The sequence below is a fragment of the Pezoporus wallicus genome, unplaced genomic scaffold (genome assembly GCF_028554395.1).
Source record: "Pezoporus wallicus isolate ANWC-B61680 ecotype Strahan unplaced genomic scaffold, APGP_CSIRO_Pwel_v1 contig_7684, whole genome shotgun sequence".
NCBI lineage: Eukaryota > Metazoa > Chordata > Aves > Psittaciformes > Psittacidae > Pezoporus > Pezoporus wallicus.
In genome coordinates, this window is record NW_026642638.1 from 783,324 (window position 1) to 801,029 (window position 17,706).

The 17,706-nt window shown below is 38.0% G+C and overlaps 1 protein-coding gene across 1 annotated transcript in view; it reads right to left on the reverse strand.

The window, feature by feature from the left end:
• The window catches only part of NFXL1 (nuclear transcription factor, X-box binding like 1), a 47,430-nt gene extending 29,855 nt beyond the window's left edge, over positions 1 to 17,575 (reverse strand). The window contains exons 1-15 of the mRNA XM_057431056.1: positions 17,371 to 17,575; positions 15,841 to 16,011; positions 15,376 to 15,485; positions 12,999 to 13,129; positions 11,244 to 11,422; positions 10,914 to 11,075; positions 10,708 to 10,808; positions 9,408 to 9,522; positions 8,854 to 8,978; positions 7,746 to 7,868; positions 5,580 to 5,670; positions 2,734 to 2,854; positions 1,952 to 2,108; positions 1,151 to 1,242; positions 13 to 34 (exon numbers count right to left, since the gene is read on the reverse strand). Coding sequence (XP_057287039.1) covers positions 13 to 34; positions 1,151 to 1,242; positions 1,952 to 2,108; positions 2,734 to 2,854; positions 5,580 to 5,670; positions 7,746 to 7,868; positions 8,854 to 8,978; positions 9,408 to 9,522; positions 10,708 to 10,808; positions 10,914 to 11,075; positions 11,244 to 11,422; positions 12,999 to 13,129; positions 15,376 to 15,485; positions 15,841 to 16,011; positions 17,371 to 17,530 — 1,860 coding nt within the window. The 5' untranslated portion in view covers positions 17,531 to 17,575. The remainder of the gene's footprint in view (positions 1 to 12; positions 35 to 1,150; positions 1,243 to 1,951; positions 2,109 to 2,733; positions 2,855 to 5,579; positions 5,671 to 7,745; positions 7,869 to 8,853; positions 8,979 to 9,407; positions 9,523 to 10,707; positions 10,809 to 10,913; positions 11,076 to 11,243; positions 11,423 to 12,998; positions 13,130 to 15,375; positions 15,486 to 15,840; positions 16,012 to 17,370) is intronic.
• Between the last annotated feature and the right edge of the window lie 131 nt (positions 17,576 to 17,706).

The window sequence follows — 17,706 nt, forward strand, 5'->3', positions numbered from 1 at the left end:
TCCATGACTCACCTCATGCTGTCCAAGACACTCCCTGTTGAAGAGAGAAAAATCAGATTTAGAAAGCACATATCTTTGATAAGGGACTTAAAACGGTGACAGTGCTTTTCACACAAAAATAATGCAATCTATATTCAAAAAGTGCAAACTAAGAGAAAAGCATCTATCTGTGCAAATCAATGCCTTATCATTTTCAACAGGTGTTTGGATTACTGTATGATGGCAATCCCTAAACAATGTCTCACATGCCGATTAATTATAGTTGTATATAAAATTAATAATTTTTATTTTAGAAAATTACCAGAATTGCTTCCAAATATCTTCTCCTTTGTGTCAGAACTAGAATAATCTAGTATTCTTATGTTTATCCTTTTAGAATGGTCTACCATTCCTTGAAAGAACTCCACATTGATCAGAATTGCGAAGGTATTAAATGCTGACTCATTCAAACACTGATCTCCTAAAACTTAAATCAATCCTTTGCTCAATTCATTTTGAAAAAAATCAACATTTTCTTCCTACCTCAGATTTCATATCTGTCATCTCTTTCCCAAGTATTATTCCTGACAACTTCTTTAACATAAAGCTACAGATGGCCTTTAGGACAGCAGGTTATTAACAAAAGCTATCAGTCTTCCACCTAGTATGAGAAGCAGATGCAGCACAGGACCCTGTTCTTCACTCTACACAGCCCAATTAGCTTTCCAATATAATCTTCCCATACCCAAGCTAATTTGGCTTTTAGGACCTCTGCATTCCACTGTAGAATGTTTCTGCTCCACTACAATGGAAAACTGCTCACTTAGCCTGATTGCCTTCTGCCATGTAACTACTAAATCTATGGATGCCAGATTTCCCATAGCAACTTTGCATTCAAGTTGAGAAGCAATGGTGTCAGTTGAACTACTAGAGGCATGAAAAACTGGCTGGACACTATCAGTCCTTTCATACAGTGAGCACACACTACAAAATCGCCTATTAGACAACCACCAGTGCTCCCAGTTTTATGAGAATGGCATTCACATAGGCTTTCTGCATCTGAAGAGGAAAATACAGTTATTTTCATGTCCACCTCTACAAGAAGATAAAATGAGAAAAATATCTTTCCATACCAAAACTTTCTTTTATTTGTCTTCTTTTTGATACTTACACTGGTATAGGAACCTCACAGGGAGGGCATGGTAATGCAGTTTGAATAAAAGCTGGCTCAGATGGCTGTTCCCAAGGACCTGCAGACTGATGCTGAGAGCAAAAGACAACAGTAATTGAATACAAAACACAAATCGAAGTATCTGCTTGACCATAAAGAAACCTGTCATCTGAAGAAATCCCAGTTCTAATGAATCCACATACACAACATTATAATTTCATCCTTAGCACAGTTAAGGATAGAAAAACAAAGGCCTGTGGTCCTGCTGCTAAAAACCAAACACAAAGCCACACAACAAAAAAAAAAAAACACAGCAAAACAATTCTAAGCATTTAATAGAGGTAAAAAAAAAAATAAATATTCAATTGCTAAACAAGTTCAGTTATCGTCATGCAGCGCATACGTCATGTTTATTGATGCCAAACAACGTCTCATTTGTAACTCGTGCAAATTTTGATCATTTAGTAAATAAAAGTTAAAACTGATTTTTTGTTCTTATGTTAAAAGTAATTGCTTACATTTGAAATTAAACATTTGCAACACAACTCCGACAAAAATCAGTTCCTGAGTAACTACAACTACTGCAAACTGCACATTCAACTATATATATTACAAAATTAATTAGATAACAACAAAGGAGCTAGAATCACTTAGTTTCTCACTTAAGCAGTATGCGTACCTCTGTGCTTAATTATTTATTTACTCTGCACTCCAAAAGCCTCCAACATAAGGTTAAGGTCAAACAACTGTTGCTCATGCTTTTGAGCACAAATAACACACCATTTTTCATTGTTTACTTACTGAACCCCTTTGCTTCACAAGTGCTTCATCATGACAAGAAACAGGGCACAAGTGGCCGCACGTTAATGTTTTCTGGCAGGACTGACGACATGGAGGACACCGACCAAAGTGACAGTAGTGTTTCTCCTGGGTAGGGTGGTGACAGGTAGGTGGTCGACTGTAGTAAAATCAAAGAATGAATCAACATGACAGCAAGAAATATTACAGCAAGCAAGCTACAGTCACTGGACAATTATGCTCAAAATAAAAAGAATTGAGATGAAAAAGTTACTGTTTTTAAAATTAGTTTACTTATCACCTTCAGGGGTGGTTAACAGTAGAGTAAAATTATACAGCAGTTCTAAATTAAATTAAAATCAACGTTGGGTTTGCCTATTCAAGCAGCTATTTCAGTCCTACTCTGTGTTAAGTAATTTGGCTTCACCCCAATAGAAAATATTCTTTTTCCTTTTGCTAGCCAAGTTTTCTAGGCAAACTGCCCGATGGAGGTACTTCAGAACGTACCAGAGATGACTTGAAGAAGTGAGTGGGACTACAGAATAGGAAGTGCTAGGTGGGGCAGAACCTCCCCCTTGACAGCTGCTCATGAAACCACAGCATCAAAGAGGTATCCGACAGCAAGGATTATTGCTAACCTCCATCTGCGCAGTCAAAAATACAGAACACTGAGAAGTACTATCTGTAACCAATTACAGAAATACTTTTTGCCATTTAATGTTATATTTTACTGTTCTCTGTAAGGACACTGAAGAACTAGAAAAACACACACTTTCTATACTGACCTGCACAGCTGTTTGCATCTGGGAGGTTTGATGGTGCGCTCTCTACCACACGGCACTTTAATGACAGTTTTTCCACAATTGCATTTCACATCTACAGTCTCTGGACATGGATTACAGCTACCTAAAAATAAATACATTAACAATATGATGACCTGAATAAGCTACTGGCTATAAAAAAATGGTAACTAAATTAACTCTGAATATGCACATTGTATAATTGTCCTATAATAGATGAATGTTATTTTTTTTATTTCTGCTTGGTTTCAACTCCTTCCTGGGAAAGAGAATTTCACCATTCTTAGAGAACGGTAATAATAATAATAATCTAGGTTATTCTACAGATGTTGACTGGTATCAAGTTATAAATAATCCACCTCTCACATTTTAAAAAGAACACCCAGTCATTTGGATTACACAACATTTAAGATTTGTTAATTATATTTCAGCTTTACAAACATATGAAGACATGTCATCCTTCATCTATATTCAAAAGATAGAAGAGAGACATTGAAAAACTGGTACAGCAAGGTTTTGCAGATTTTGTACGATATTAAAGAAATATTTAGCCTGTGTATAATTAATGCTTTTTGAAAAGATCCTGCCCTCCTATATAAAGTCACTCATGCTACTAACCTGACACTTTTTTAAAGAGATCTGTAAAATCTGTGAAATGTTTTTATTTATAGCTCTCCCACACTATCCCTTCATAAAGTGCTATCTGGTAAGTTTTATTATTGTGTAATTGACAGTAAGAATATATATTTTCTAAAAAAGCAAATTCAGACATGGGATTTGGGCTTATAAATCACGTTGCATTCTGAAACATTAAAGAAAGCAATGCTTTGAAAGCATTAACACAACTTTTTAAGCAATTTTGACTTGTCAGAAGGATCTGGGAAGCAGATCTCTTGATCACAAAAAGCTGCTGAAGGAAAAAGGATGGAAGGATACAGTCTATATTGCAAAGTAAATTAAATTAGAATACATTATCAGCACAGCTACCTTTAAAAAGTAAACTAAAGCCGTACTGCCAGAGGAGCCAATATGTGTACAATTTATTTAAATATTTTATTAATGAAGACAACTGCCTATATTCTCAAAAAGATGGAAGGGCGGAGATCACAGGTAAGCCTGAAGTTAAAGCCAGAGAACATTCTCAAATCAGGTGTTTGTTACAATGTATTACAGTAGGAAACAAAATGTTTCTATTCCCCGGCAACACATTGTAAATTTCAGCAAGAATGATTACTTAATCAAAAAGACAGGTAAGTATCATATCATGAACAGAATTACCTTTTGTCCTGGGTTCAGCTACACCTTTTTACAGGGACCCCTGCTAAAGGCCAAGTGCTTATTATCAGGAACCTCTCATAATAATGAGATCAGCTAACTTTTAAAGGACCTGATCAGGCTAGTTTTTCTCTAGGCGGAATACTATTTCCTTTAAAATCAGTGGTCACAGAGACCTGGCAGCTCATTACAAAATTAACCTGACCTAGTATAACATACTAAAGATAAAATCATCAATCAATCAAACCACAGCTCTTAGAATACTGGAGTATAAGGAAAAATGCAGGAATAGAAATCTTTTGAAATGAAAATCATTGCTTTCATTAGGAATATTTTCAAACATTCTGACAAGATATTACAGATTGTACTGGATTGTAATTTGTTAAAACACAGAGGTTATTTTCTAAATTTATCATCTGATACCATACTTACTAGACTCATTAGATTCAACTTCTGGCACCTAAATCTTGACAATTTTACTGTTTTGATATATTACATACACTTTAAAGTATATTCTATGATTTTGTTATCAACTGAACTAATGCAGAAAAACAATGTTACCAGTTTTCTTCTAACAGTACAAGAAACCCCAACATGTATTTCCAGGATTTTGGGGGGTATGGGGAAGGCAGAAGAAAGGAAGGGGAAGAAGAGAAGAGGCCCAGTTAAGAGAGGAAAAAACAAAACACTAGTTTGTGGTGATAAATTTACTAGCAGTGGGACAACTACCACATTTACCTGCCCTGTCCTCTTAAGAATCACTGCCTCAAAAGTAAGATTGGCTGAACAAGTTCTGAATTATTTCCTCAGTTGTTGCAATTTATATAGTCCAGAATACCAAGGGAAATTGCACAGGCTACTCAGCTGCTGTTTCAGCAGGGCAGCAGCCTCTGTGGAGAAAATTGCTGAGAGGGCAGCCACTTTTTCACTCGGTCCAATTTAATCCCCTACCAAGTAAATGTCAAAGCAATTGGCCAGGATAAAAACTGCCAGGTAATTTTGACCATTTTCAGCATCTTTTTAACTGAGGTCACTGGACGCAGAAGTAAACTTTTTTGTTATCCTTCATATAGTCACTAACAAGTTCTTTTCTCTTTTACCAGTAGGACACTGATAGACATTCAAATTCCATCAACTTTTTTATTATTATTATTTTATTTTAAGCCCACTTGTATCACATGTTCTAGGATTTTTTAAAAACCATGCAGACTTGACCATTTCTACACATAGCTGGACTTTGTTATGCATATTCAGTGAATGGATTTATTTGGGAAAAAGTCATGCTATGGATTTTGAATTAAGCAGCTGGAAAGGGGACAGCACAATTTCAGAGGAACAATGCTAAGCAAAATTACCAGGTAAAATCTTAGGTTGCATTATGTAAGTTCTTAAGCTCTAACCAGCACTAAAAACCTTTCAAACACACTGCCCCCACAAAAAGCCCACATGAAACAAGGGAAAGAATTCATTACGCACCACATGGAGTCATGCAAGGATGAAGTTTGGCAAAAATAAACAATATTCCATCACTACAGGGATCCTTCACTTATTCTTACCTCTGTGGCAGCCTGAAGGACATTTGTGATTTCTGCAGCCTAGAGTCCGCCCACAAACTTGATCACAAGGTGGACAGTTTCCAGAACAGCACTATTCAAGAAAATGAGTATACTTTATGTAACTTGAAAATTTGTATTATTTCGGGTATAAATTTGTTGCCTTTTACTATCTCATTTTTTCAATACTTAAAAAAATTTCATGCAATTTAATCAAGTCTCCTCAAATACTTGGCAGGTATAGAAAAGAGGTCATCTGCAAAGTTGTTTTAAATAATTCAAATTATAAAATACAAGGAAACAGACATTTGAAAGCATCATTTCAACACACTAACAAGGCAAAAGGCTTCTGAAAAGCATAAAAACATTTTAAAAGTTGAAATTCTTATAATACTTTAATCCAAAATAATTTCAGGAAATTACATGTAGGATATTCGACAGCTCGCCCCATTACTCTTCGATTTCTTTCACTTTATACTGTATCATCCCTAGCACAAAAGTATTGCTAAACATCTTTTAACTTTGTAACAAAGGTCAAATAACATCAGGATCAGTTATCTACTTTCTGTTCTTATACAAAATAGTGACATGGAAGAACATATCACAACACCATCACATTTGGTGGATGTCAGCAGAGAGCCCCATCTTTTGTATTAACTTGAAAAGTACCCATCTTCCAAACTCTATATGAAGAATGGCAACTAGGAAGAGAAACCTGCATTTTTTAGTATAAATTAAAGATGTCAAGATTGCATTTACTTCTTCTGTTACATATTCACATAAAGGAAATTCACTGTAGTAATAATAATACTCAAAAAAATGAAGAATAAACCTGTACTTTTTCATGCCTCTTTGTGGTAAGAAGTCAACTTCTGTAATATCTTAATTAACACCTAGCAGGCAACTTTCAGGTCTTCTTGAATCACTAAACTGAAAAGATAGGTCTGAGCTATCAATCATTCCTATGATTTCAAATAAGAAGGGAAACAAAACTCAAATTCCAAATTGTCAGACCACTGCTGCTTGCAGCAATGCATATTACAAGCAGCTGTGGAATACTGGGTTGTCAAAAATTAGAGGATGCCCCTTACAAAGTTATGAGAGATTCCCAACTATTCCCACAAATGAAATAAATTGATTTAACTACTCCAGAATGCATAAAGCATCAGTAACTACTTAAGCATTATAGACTTAAATTGTAGGTTTAAACTAACAATAGTGTGTGTGTGTCTATAAACATAGTAGAATACAACAAACTGTTCTAGCTTTCTAACATGTAGAGAGAAAGGAATGTTTGGCTGACGGGGGAAGGAATATCATGAGACTGATAACAACTAAGGAGACAGTAAATAAGACCAAGGATGCCAGCCTTTAAGATAGCAGTGGCACCCAACATCAGTGAGACTGGAACTGAACAAAAGCAAGGATATGCCAACTGCTAACTCAGCGCTAGGACCTTGCAAGCATGTGCAAGCACCAAGGTCATGCAGTAAACACAGTGAGGAAGAGCCAGAGACACCCCCCACTCAGCAAGAAAGCCCAGGTGTAATTAGAATGCAAATATTATAATTAATTCCTTGAAACACAATGAATATGCATGAGTATGATAAATACATATACCCACTGTCAGCAAGTATTGGGCGTGCTCACCTTTGCGAAACTATTTGCGTGTGTGCCCAGTGCTGCAATAAAGAATGCTTGCTTTCTAAAACTCCGAATCGAGTCTTAGAGAGTTTCTCTGACTTTTGTGTGCCTTCTGAAATAGAGAAGTTGTCAAAACCCCCTTCCAGTTTTTGAGGCTATTTGCGTGTGTGCCCAGTGCTGCAATAAAGAATGCTTGCTTTCTAAAACTCCGAATCGAGTCTTAGAGAGTTTCTCTGACTTTTATGGTATCTGAAAGTAGAATTGCCTTCTGAAATAGAGAAGTTGTCAAAACCCCCTTCCAGTTTTTGAGGCCACAGAGTTTTCCTTGGTGACATGCTGTTCAGAGAATTCTGGTACACTGCAAACTAATTTGAATAATGTTGAAGAAAACTCTTCTCTCTTTACAATAACATGAGGCGGAACAACAGATTGATGTGATTTATACATAATATAAAACACTGTATCTAAAGAAAAACAAAGTTACCTAAATAATATGTTTGAGAAAGATCATCTCTGGACGCTTACCTTTCTCCTACATTGGTGCTTTTGGCAATCACGAATTTTAGTACACTTTGTTTCACACAGATATGGCTTATGACATGGCATGCGTTTAGTGTGCTTCCCACAGCGGCACTGTTTTTCAACTTCCTGGGAAGCAAGACAGGGGGAAAAAGCAAGGTATTTTTAACACACACACAAAAAAAAAAAAAAAAGAGTGGAAAATAAAATATTTTTCTACCAGCTGTAAAGATTTCATGGGAACAAAACATTACAGTGCTTTATCACAACAGGAAGCATATCAAATGCTCTGAGCAGATAACCTCTCTGTGAAATAACTACTTGGGAACCTTGCGTTGGTACTGCAAACACTGTGCTCCAGACAGCACCTCACTGTGACTTTGGTCTCACTGAGGGGAAAGCCATTTCAAGAGAACTACTCAAGTGTGTAGTGCAAGATGACAAGCGTAAATGCAGAAAAAAAACATACAAAAAAGTACCCTTCCTGCACAGTAAAAGAGATTCATCCATTGTGTATATAGATAATTTAAGAATTAGGTGACCAGATTTATCTGACCATTACCCCAGCTATCATGTGTTAACTACATTCACCGTAGACTCTGTAGCAAACCTGGTTCAGGAAAAGACAGCAGAGAGGAAGAGCAGAGAGAGCAACAGCTTTATAGGCCAGACCACAGAAGCTCCATAGATCCAGACCAGAGTAAAAAAATCTTACTAGTAATGAACTAATGCTTTGTTACAGCATCTTCCATTTCACTAATGAAGAAATAGCAAAAGACAAAGCTTTAAGGAAGCTAAAAGAGCTGAGAAAAAAAAGTGTCTTTTAGACCATGATTAATAAAAAAAAAACCCACCCAAACATCAAAAAAAACAAGCCAAAACAATAAAAAACTTATCTACGTATTATTTCAGATACATAAAACTCAACTATTAATTCACAATTGTGTTGGAGCAGGAGAGGAATATGGAAAAAAAACATGTTGCTTTCAATGAACAGAAAGTCATAGACTTTGTGATAGATATGATTTCATTTTTCGCAGGAGACTTGCACTGTTCCAGGTATACAGTGTTTAAAAGCCCTAACACAATGTGAACCTGCTAGGGTAAGACTAACCTGTCTGCATATTTCACAGGGACCTCGATGACAGCGTTGTGAACACTTATGGATGCCACATTCCAGAACTTTGTCACAACTATCACCACAGGTGGGCACATCTTCTGTACAAGGCAATGTAAACTCTAGATGAAGAGAGAGAAGTATGAGCAAATATTTAGTGAAAAAAGAAGGCAAAAATATTTAGAAAAAGAAAAATGCGCTGTGTAGTAGGAATTCAAATGCCAATTCTCTCACTTTTTTTGAAAGCTTCTCTAGAATTACTCAATTATTCACATCATCAATTAAACCCCTGGTACTAAATAAAGCTTTGAAAGAATTAAGCAAAACAGTTGATAAAAGCTGTCAAAGTTCACTGTTTGTAAAAACTTTTTATGGCTCATGCCCTGTACAATTAAGCTGAACTACTCACTGTCAAAGACTGGATAACTTTTGTTTTCTTATTTTAGCTTTTAAAGGAGAAGGAAAACAAACATATATTAAAAAAAAACCAAACCAAACCAAAAAACTAACAAAAAAAACAAAAAAGCATCACAAAACCAAGAGCCACTTACTTGATTTTCCACAAGGACAGGACCTTTTCCCAGAACGAGGACAGTCTCCACAGGGACCAGCATGACAAACTTGTTCACATGTGTGATTACCACAAGGCAAACATTTCCCACACACCTGGAAAACTCAGAGAAATCAAGTGAATGGAATGTAACAGAATTACATACCAAGACAATGCAACCCAAAGGGATAAACTACGGGTGAGAGATGCCTTTTTCTTAATTTTGTAAACAAATCTTGTATTTGCTGAGTTCATCAAATAACTGATACTGACTGGAAGCCCCCTGCATATTGAGGAGTTAGTAATTCACGTAAGAGTTAACCTGAGTAGTGCCAGGCCTGTCCTGTGCTGCACATACAGCTTGTCCTTCAGGCCCATGTTGTGCAGCACATTTTCCTTAGCCACAGGATAAACTTATTGTAGCAAAGGGAGATTGGAGGCAGCTCCCGCTTGGTAGCGGTGATTATATCATCTGCACATCCTTAAACTTATCTAAAAAGCGCAGCAAGAAGTTCTCATCTGAACAGCCTGTCTGACAGCAGAAATGATAAACAGAGTTGCCTTCTTATAACAAAATCCTTCAACAGCCTCAATGACCAAACTGGGTTAACTACAGATGTGGTCTGCATTGCACCCTGCACCTGGATCAGGTGCCCATTCAATGCTAAACAGCTTGGGACTCCTAGACCTAAAGCGCTATGCTATTATTTATATTATGCTCCCTTTTTCTATAGTGTTAGCTGAGATAAACTACATTTTAACTGATACTTTACCGAGGCTGAGTGCCTTTCTTACTGGGATCGTAATGACCAAGTATCTCCTGCTGCTATCTCACCCCTGCCACTGAATTTTGGTTTTACATTATTTTTTAGTCTGTCAATCTGTTGACTTGGTCCTAAGAATGAGCTGTAAATACACTTCAAAGAATAAATCAAAGCTTTCATTCTGTTACAGTAACTAGAAGGAAGCATGAAACTCTACAAGGCCATGGTTTCATGCTGATTTTTCAAGACAGCAACTGAAATTTCACCCTCAAGTATGAGAGAACAGAATATTCAAGATCAAATTCAATGCTAACAGCAGTACAACTCTAAAACAGTGGCATTTTGACTACTGTCAGAAATTAACCTGGCCACCAAATAAATCCATTCTCAAACAATGTTGCTACATTTCTGACTGCACTTTCAAAACCTAAAAAAATTAGTTTTCTTACTGAATGAGTTTTTCCAATCCTCAATACACTGAGTAATAAAATGTTACATAAGATGAGAAATAAGCTTTAAAGGACAGCTTCAACACACCTGGTCACACTGCCACTGAGGACTTGCACAAAGTCTCTCTCCTGTCTGTCTTCCGCAGATGCACCGTTGTTTACTGACTCGCGGACAAGGCTGACAATCTCCTGTGTGTAATTGCAAAGTGACATGGAATTGCAGGAATTGCAAAAGAATGACGTATCTTAAAATTCAAACAGCTACTCTTCTGAAATTTAAGAGGGCAGGTCTACCTGCATGACAGGGATTCTCACAGGTGTGCTGTCCACACAGTAGTGTTCGTCCACACAGCAGGTGACATGACCATTCCTTGGCACTGCACCTTCGGGGCACTGGTTTAGCTTTCTTACAGTGACAGGTTGTTGTGACCATCTTTGGGCAAGGTGGACAGGGTCCTAAGTACAGGAAAAAGAACATCTCACTAATGGCTATTTAAGTGAATGTAACCTGGAACACACCTGGTTTACTCTGAGAATTTTAAATGTAGTTGGCAGATTTTACATTAAACTATGTAATAGCTGCATAAATGCAGGTCCTACAGCCAAGAGACTCAAAGGATTTACCTGGATGACAAAGCAGCAAACATTTATGACCACAAGGAGGTTTGAATTCCCTCTCACATATCTGACCACAGGAGTGAGGTACCAGCCATGGGTCCAGTGTTGGGTTCTCCACTTTTCCACAGTAACAGTAATACCTACTGGGAGTTTCAGACCGTTTGTATTCAAACCTGCATTTTGGACTACAACAAAGGGAAAAGGAGTGAATAGAAAAGCAATTTTATTCAGATTTTTTTAAAAAGAAATGCAATTTTTATTTTTTCAGTTTCCCAAGACTGTCACCAGGCTACCAATTAACATTTTTACAACAAATGTAACCAATAACAACATAACTAAATTTATAATATACAACAATAGTCTTGCTATAGGTCAGATTTTACAATACATTCATTAGAATGTCTCAGGAATTGTCCTATCACTGCAATCCTCTTTCTCAGTGTAGGAAGCATACAGAACAATTTTTATGCCAAGTAATACCAAAGGAATGTATGCAACATAGAGTTAACCTACTTAAACAGAACTAATCAAAAGAGATAAAAACCAGGGGTTTACCAGTGGCAATTTATAAGCTATGTAAAACAAGAGTTAGTGATGCTAACCAAACTATGCATAATATTTAAAATTTTATCTGAAAGATTTTAGATTGTATCAGGTCAGCATGTTAGCAATCATAAGATGCACATCTTTATTTGTTATCCTTGAAGGTGTCACATAGTAAAAAATACATTATTCCTAAGCGTAGACAGATTCCAACTTGTTAGTGCCACAGGTTTTAAAGGATCGTTGGTGCAAGCCATGGATAAGGAACACAATACAAGGAAGAAGAAACAAAGCACCTCCCATTTCTGGCTACAACAGGAGAAGACAAGGAGCTCCTCCTCAGAGAATAGAAGCTTTGAAAGACCTATGTACTCATTTTTATCAAACAGAATGTCAATTTGCCCCTATATAATACATTACAGGCCATACACCACTCATCCATAGTGACTGCGCAGTTTTATCATGTGCTTAAAAGTTAAATAAAATACCATTTCCTTGAAACTGTTTTCATTATAAACATTTTGCTTAAACACAAAGCTAGGAGTAGAACTGTAGTAAAATAGGCATTATCAACCTGGACACTGCCAGCCGAAAAGCTTGTATCTTATTTCCTGTTCTCGGAGATCCCACATGAACAGAGCTTTTGAATCCACCAGGCCCTTGCAGCCAAATTTGACAGAGGACTCTGTCTCACAGATATTACTATAAGTTTCCACATGAAAGTAAATGGGCAAATAAAGCATAGAACAAACATCACAAAGAAACTTTGAATGAACTTTCAGACACAAAACTACTGAGAAAGCAAACTTCATTATTCATACAGCAACAATACTACCTTCTTCTTTATACAATCCCACACAAAAGTGCAAGACTGGCTTTAGTGCCCGAGTTATACAGAGACTAAAAAATAATAAATCTCTAAATCTTGCTATTTTAGAACCATTGGGTTTTTTTTTGTTTTGTTTAGTTTATTTATTTCTTTCACAGTGGCAACTTTAAAAGTAACAGACAAATATGGAAAGCAATTCAGAAACAAGTATTAGAAGCTGAGATACATGCAAAATAAGCTACCTTCTCAGAAACAACTTTGATGTAGCAGGTTTTTAATACCTCTTGAAATACTCCTGAATCATCTTATTGAAAACGTAAAAATAATTAAAAAAAAAGCAAAGTCAGTCTAAGTGAAGTATCTTTTTAAGTGTACCACGAAAAGCTCACCATGGCCAGGGATAATCCTTCTTCCCAAAATCATCATCTGTCACAGAAGACACAAGAAAAAGGCTGTCCTTGGCCCACTTCTGGATACACACCAAGTGAAATATGCAAAAGCATCCACAACAGCTCCAGACCTAAAGAGCAGATATAAGTGTCTACTGCTTCATATTGTATTTATTTTTTGTTTCTGTTGATGAACATCTGCAGTATCTAAAGAAATACAAGATTGCTATTTTTCAATTTAAAAAATGGGTTTCCAAAAATAGATTATACCTATTGTTAGATTAATATAGGCAGTTTTACTGTTCCTGATTCATACCTGTTTTCTTGTTCCTCTGGGAAATTTTTGCCACAGCATATAGAACCCAAAATACAATCATAGAAATACTGATTTAAACACACTGTTGGTGATCATGTAGCACAACCTCATGCTCAAAATAAGGCTGTTGCCAACTTAGCTCACTCACAGCTTTGCCTAACAAAGTTGGTAAATCCTTAAGGATGGGGATTCCACAACCAACCATCCTGGGCAACTTATTCCAAGTGTCACACTCCTTTCCTAGCCCCCAGTCTACACCTCCCAAACCCCAGTTTGTGCCACTGTCTTTTATTACACTCCTGTCACGATAAAGATGACTTTGGCTTTAGCCACCTTCACAACTCCAACTGAACAGAGGCTGCAACTGTATCATAGAATAGTTAGGGTTGGAAAGGACATTAAGATCATCTAGTTCCAACCCCCTGCCATAGACAAGGACACCTCGCACTAAACCATGTCACCCAAGACTCCATCCAACCTGGCCTTGAACGCTGCCAGGGATGGAGCAATCACAACATCCTTGGACAACATCCTTTTGCCTCCTCTCTGCCAGACTAAACAGGCTCAGCTCTCCCCATTCCATACACTATGTCTCTAAACATCTTGGCAGCAGAAGTACTAATAAGATTTTATCCCCGTTTCAAACTTCAGGATTTGCATACAATGCTGGTAAGAATAAGTTCTGATTGGAAGTGTGCTTTCAGCCTAGTGTCTAGTTCAAAGAGCAAGAGAGGTATAAAATCGAACAGAATTAAAAGCGAATCTGCTCAAGAGAGTTGATTTTGCCAGTATCCTGCATCCATCACTAAGCATTTATGTTGCTGCTCCCAGTGTACCTCTCTGTCAGTTCTGGGGTGAAATCACCGTACTTCCCTAAGAGCCTGCTGCTGAAAAGCTATTTAAATAACAAAAATGTAGTTTTATGACTTGGAAACTTTACACATATTGATATTTGGTAAAAGAAAAGCAGCAGAAAAAGATCAGTTCTCATTTCCTTATTTTTTAATAACTTGTGACATTGCTATGTATATTTCACAGTATAAATTATATACTGTGAAAACAAGAAGAATTTCCCCACAGCTTTAGAGGACAAAGGTGATGATGTAAGTTTGTAAAAGTAAAAAAAAACTAAAGCTAAATGGGAGACATTAAGAAAATAAATACACTTGACTGAAATGTTATAGATTCCAGATAACTAACAAACCACCTAATTATAAAATCAGCTCCCTTCTGCTGAGATAAGATGAACTCTCAAGAGACACAGAACTTAAAAACAAACATATACATTAAGGTCTGAAGAAATACGGATTAAGTATTCTAAAATTCATACAAAACATTGTATTTCTTTCTAAAAAAAAAAGTTAATTACTACATTTTCATCGGATACTTGTAGTCCATGTACATCTAGCATAACAAATTCAAGATTTTCTGCACTTTTTTCTCTTTTAATATCAAACATACAGCTGCAAACATAACTGATGCAAGTAACCAACAGGAACAGGGTTGGGCCTTTGAACATCAAAGGGACATTGATACATAACAATGAAAGTGAAAAAGATTTGTCCTGAAATCTCTCCCATGAAAAATGTAGCTATATTAAGTAAGTCAGCCTTCTCAGATCTGCCACCTTTCTCTTTCACCTGATTAGCATTTGGAGCAGCAAAGTTTATCTTGGGTCCCCTGTTATAAATCCAGCAATAATATTTCCTAGCTTCCTATTTCTTGCCTTGGTATTTGTTACGACGTAGCCTTACTGAATATACCATTGCAAGCACTGGCCTTCAAGTACTTCACTTTTTCATTCGCTACTCTCTGTAATTCAGAAATAACTATTTTACATTAGGATAGCAAACATATGTCAAAAATTCCCCATTCTGATTACAAGCTATACATATTTAAGCACTTATTCACACATTTGAAAAATCTAAAGGTGCCGAATGTTGCATCAGTACTCTACCAATTTAAAAACATCAATACCAAGAATCACCTTAGTAATACAATTAAACACAAGTTACTCAGTTATATCTGCTTTATTCTAAAAGACTACTGAAAAATACTTACAGCTTGGTTCCTTTTAACTGAGGCAATGCAGATCAGACATGTCATAGCCCCTGACTGAAAAGCTTCATTCATGTACTGTCTTGTACGTTCCAGTTCACTTGCATCTCCATCTTTAATGTATAAAGATTTTTAAAGCAATCAGTAATGTTTGATCTGCTATTCTAGACATGTTGAGACTGCTGTAAAAATGTATGTTTTTCCTCTGAACAGAAGCCAGTCATATATTACTACAAAACTACATTATTAGAAGTACTTAAGACAGTTTCAAAACTATACCATTGATTCTACATAAGAAGGCAAGAAATACTGCCAGCATGCATCGCTGGGAACAAGTATTTTTAATACAAGACGTAAGAATAAAGTGCTTAACCTCCAGTTACTGAAAAATTTTAATACACAGCCAACAATACACTATTGTTTAAGCTTTCATTCTGAAAGAAAAGTCAATAAATGAAAAAAAATTACCAGTTTGACTGGTGTAAATGGTAAAAGTTTTGGCCAAAATCTTTCCTTGTTTTACTTCAGCATCTTCATCATCCTCTTCAGATGAGGAGCAAAACTGGTCTTCAACCAGCTTTTTTGCTGCAGCCTGATTAGCCTTCTTAATTTCATCAAATTTCTTCTGTGAAGATAGTTCTATTAAGAGAACAGATTAATATCATTACAGTTACTCATAACACCACATTCAGGTCTACATACTTTCAACTGTCCTTTTCTTTAAGGAGTTTGATAATTTTATGCTTTTAAGGGCACTGTGTTGCTACATTTGCAATACCACACAAGAAGAGATAAACTGTATTTTCTTCTTTAATGTGCATTATCCATAAAATTCACAGGAGGAACTATTATCTGTCAATTACTGCTGACAAATCCAACCAGGCAGACTAGAACATACTCATCTATAATGCTGCTTTATGAAAGGGATATTTTAAAAAACCCACAACACACACCTCACACAGACACAACTTTCATAGCATGAGGAAGAAAAAAAAAAACTGATAAAAACAAACAAACCCCCACAAACAAACACACATAAAAAAAAGGCCCCAGGCAATTCTTGACAAGTGCAATTGTTATAATTTGCCTACAGGTGCCTCTCCCAGCATTTGGGATTTTTTAAATTATTACTTTTATTGATCTCCCTCCACCCAACAACTCTAATGTAATACTGGGTTCACAGTACTTCACAGATGGAAACACTGAACAAGACGGGGTATTACCAGCTTTTGTTGAAGGTATTGCATGTGAAATAGAGAAAGATTCTCAGATGAAAAAAAAAAAAAAGTAATTTAGCAGAGCTCATAATAAAACAAAGTGCCTTTAAGATAACATATCACAGAGACATAAAGGTCTTCAGCACATCACAGGACTCCTAGTTTTCCATATTAGACTACTGCGCCCAATATATTTACTGGGGTTGCGTCAAACCTAGTTTTAGGGCTTTCCTTAAGAACTTGTGATGCCACTTAAAAGAGCTCACTCTTTGGCACTTCTCCACCTGCAAAATATTAGGTTGCACCCGCAGCACGCCCATGCACAGGGCAGCCCGCACCGTGTCACTCTGACCAGAGCACCTCAAGCTTGTCCCTAGTGGGCAGCACTCTCTCGAGTCTTTTCAACGGCACTGAAGAACAGCTGGTCCATTACTTTAGATTCTTCAGCTTGGAGGGTTCTAACCCTGCACCCAAGGAGGACACAGCCCCGCGCCGCTGCCCGGGCCCCGCGTTTCCCCCAGGGGTGCCCACAGGCAGTGGCGGCACATAGCGAGCACCATGGCTCGCTACCGCCCAGCGGCAAGGAGACGCGCCGGGCCCGCCGGCCACACAAGCGTCCACCGCCCGCCTTCCCTCCACTCGACGTCGGGGAGAGCCCCGACCTGGGCATTCGCGGGGGCTCCCCGAGGCCCGGCTGCGCTACGGACCACAGCCGGCTCCCCAGTCCGGCGCCCTGCAGCCCCCGAACGGACACGGCTAAGGGGGAGAACATGACACTCACCGCTGGCCGCCTCACCGCTACACCCCGCGGCCGTAGCGCAGGCACCGCCGCGGGCCCTGGCAGCCGGGGACCGGGCAGCTGCCCCTCCACGGGCAGCGAGCCCTTCTCCGGGCCTGCCACGGCCGCGGCCCCGGCCGCCCTGGCGCCAGGGCGCCTCCATCTTTCCCCCGCCAGCGACCGAGGAACGGCGGAGGGAGGCCGAGCCCTCCTCACGCCCACGGCTGAAGCCGACCCAGGGCGAGCTCTGCACGCCAGCCCCTCCGTCAGGGTGGGGCAACGAAGACGGCACAGCCTCGGTGAGCTCCGCGGCACCGCGACTACAGCTCCCAGCGTGCA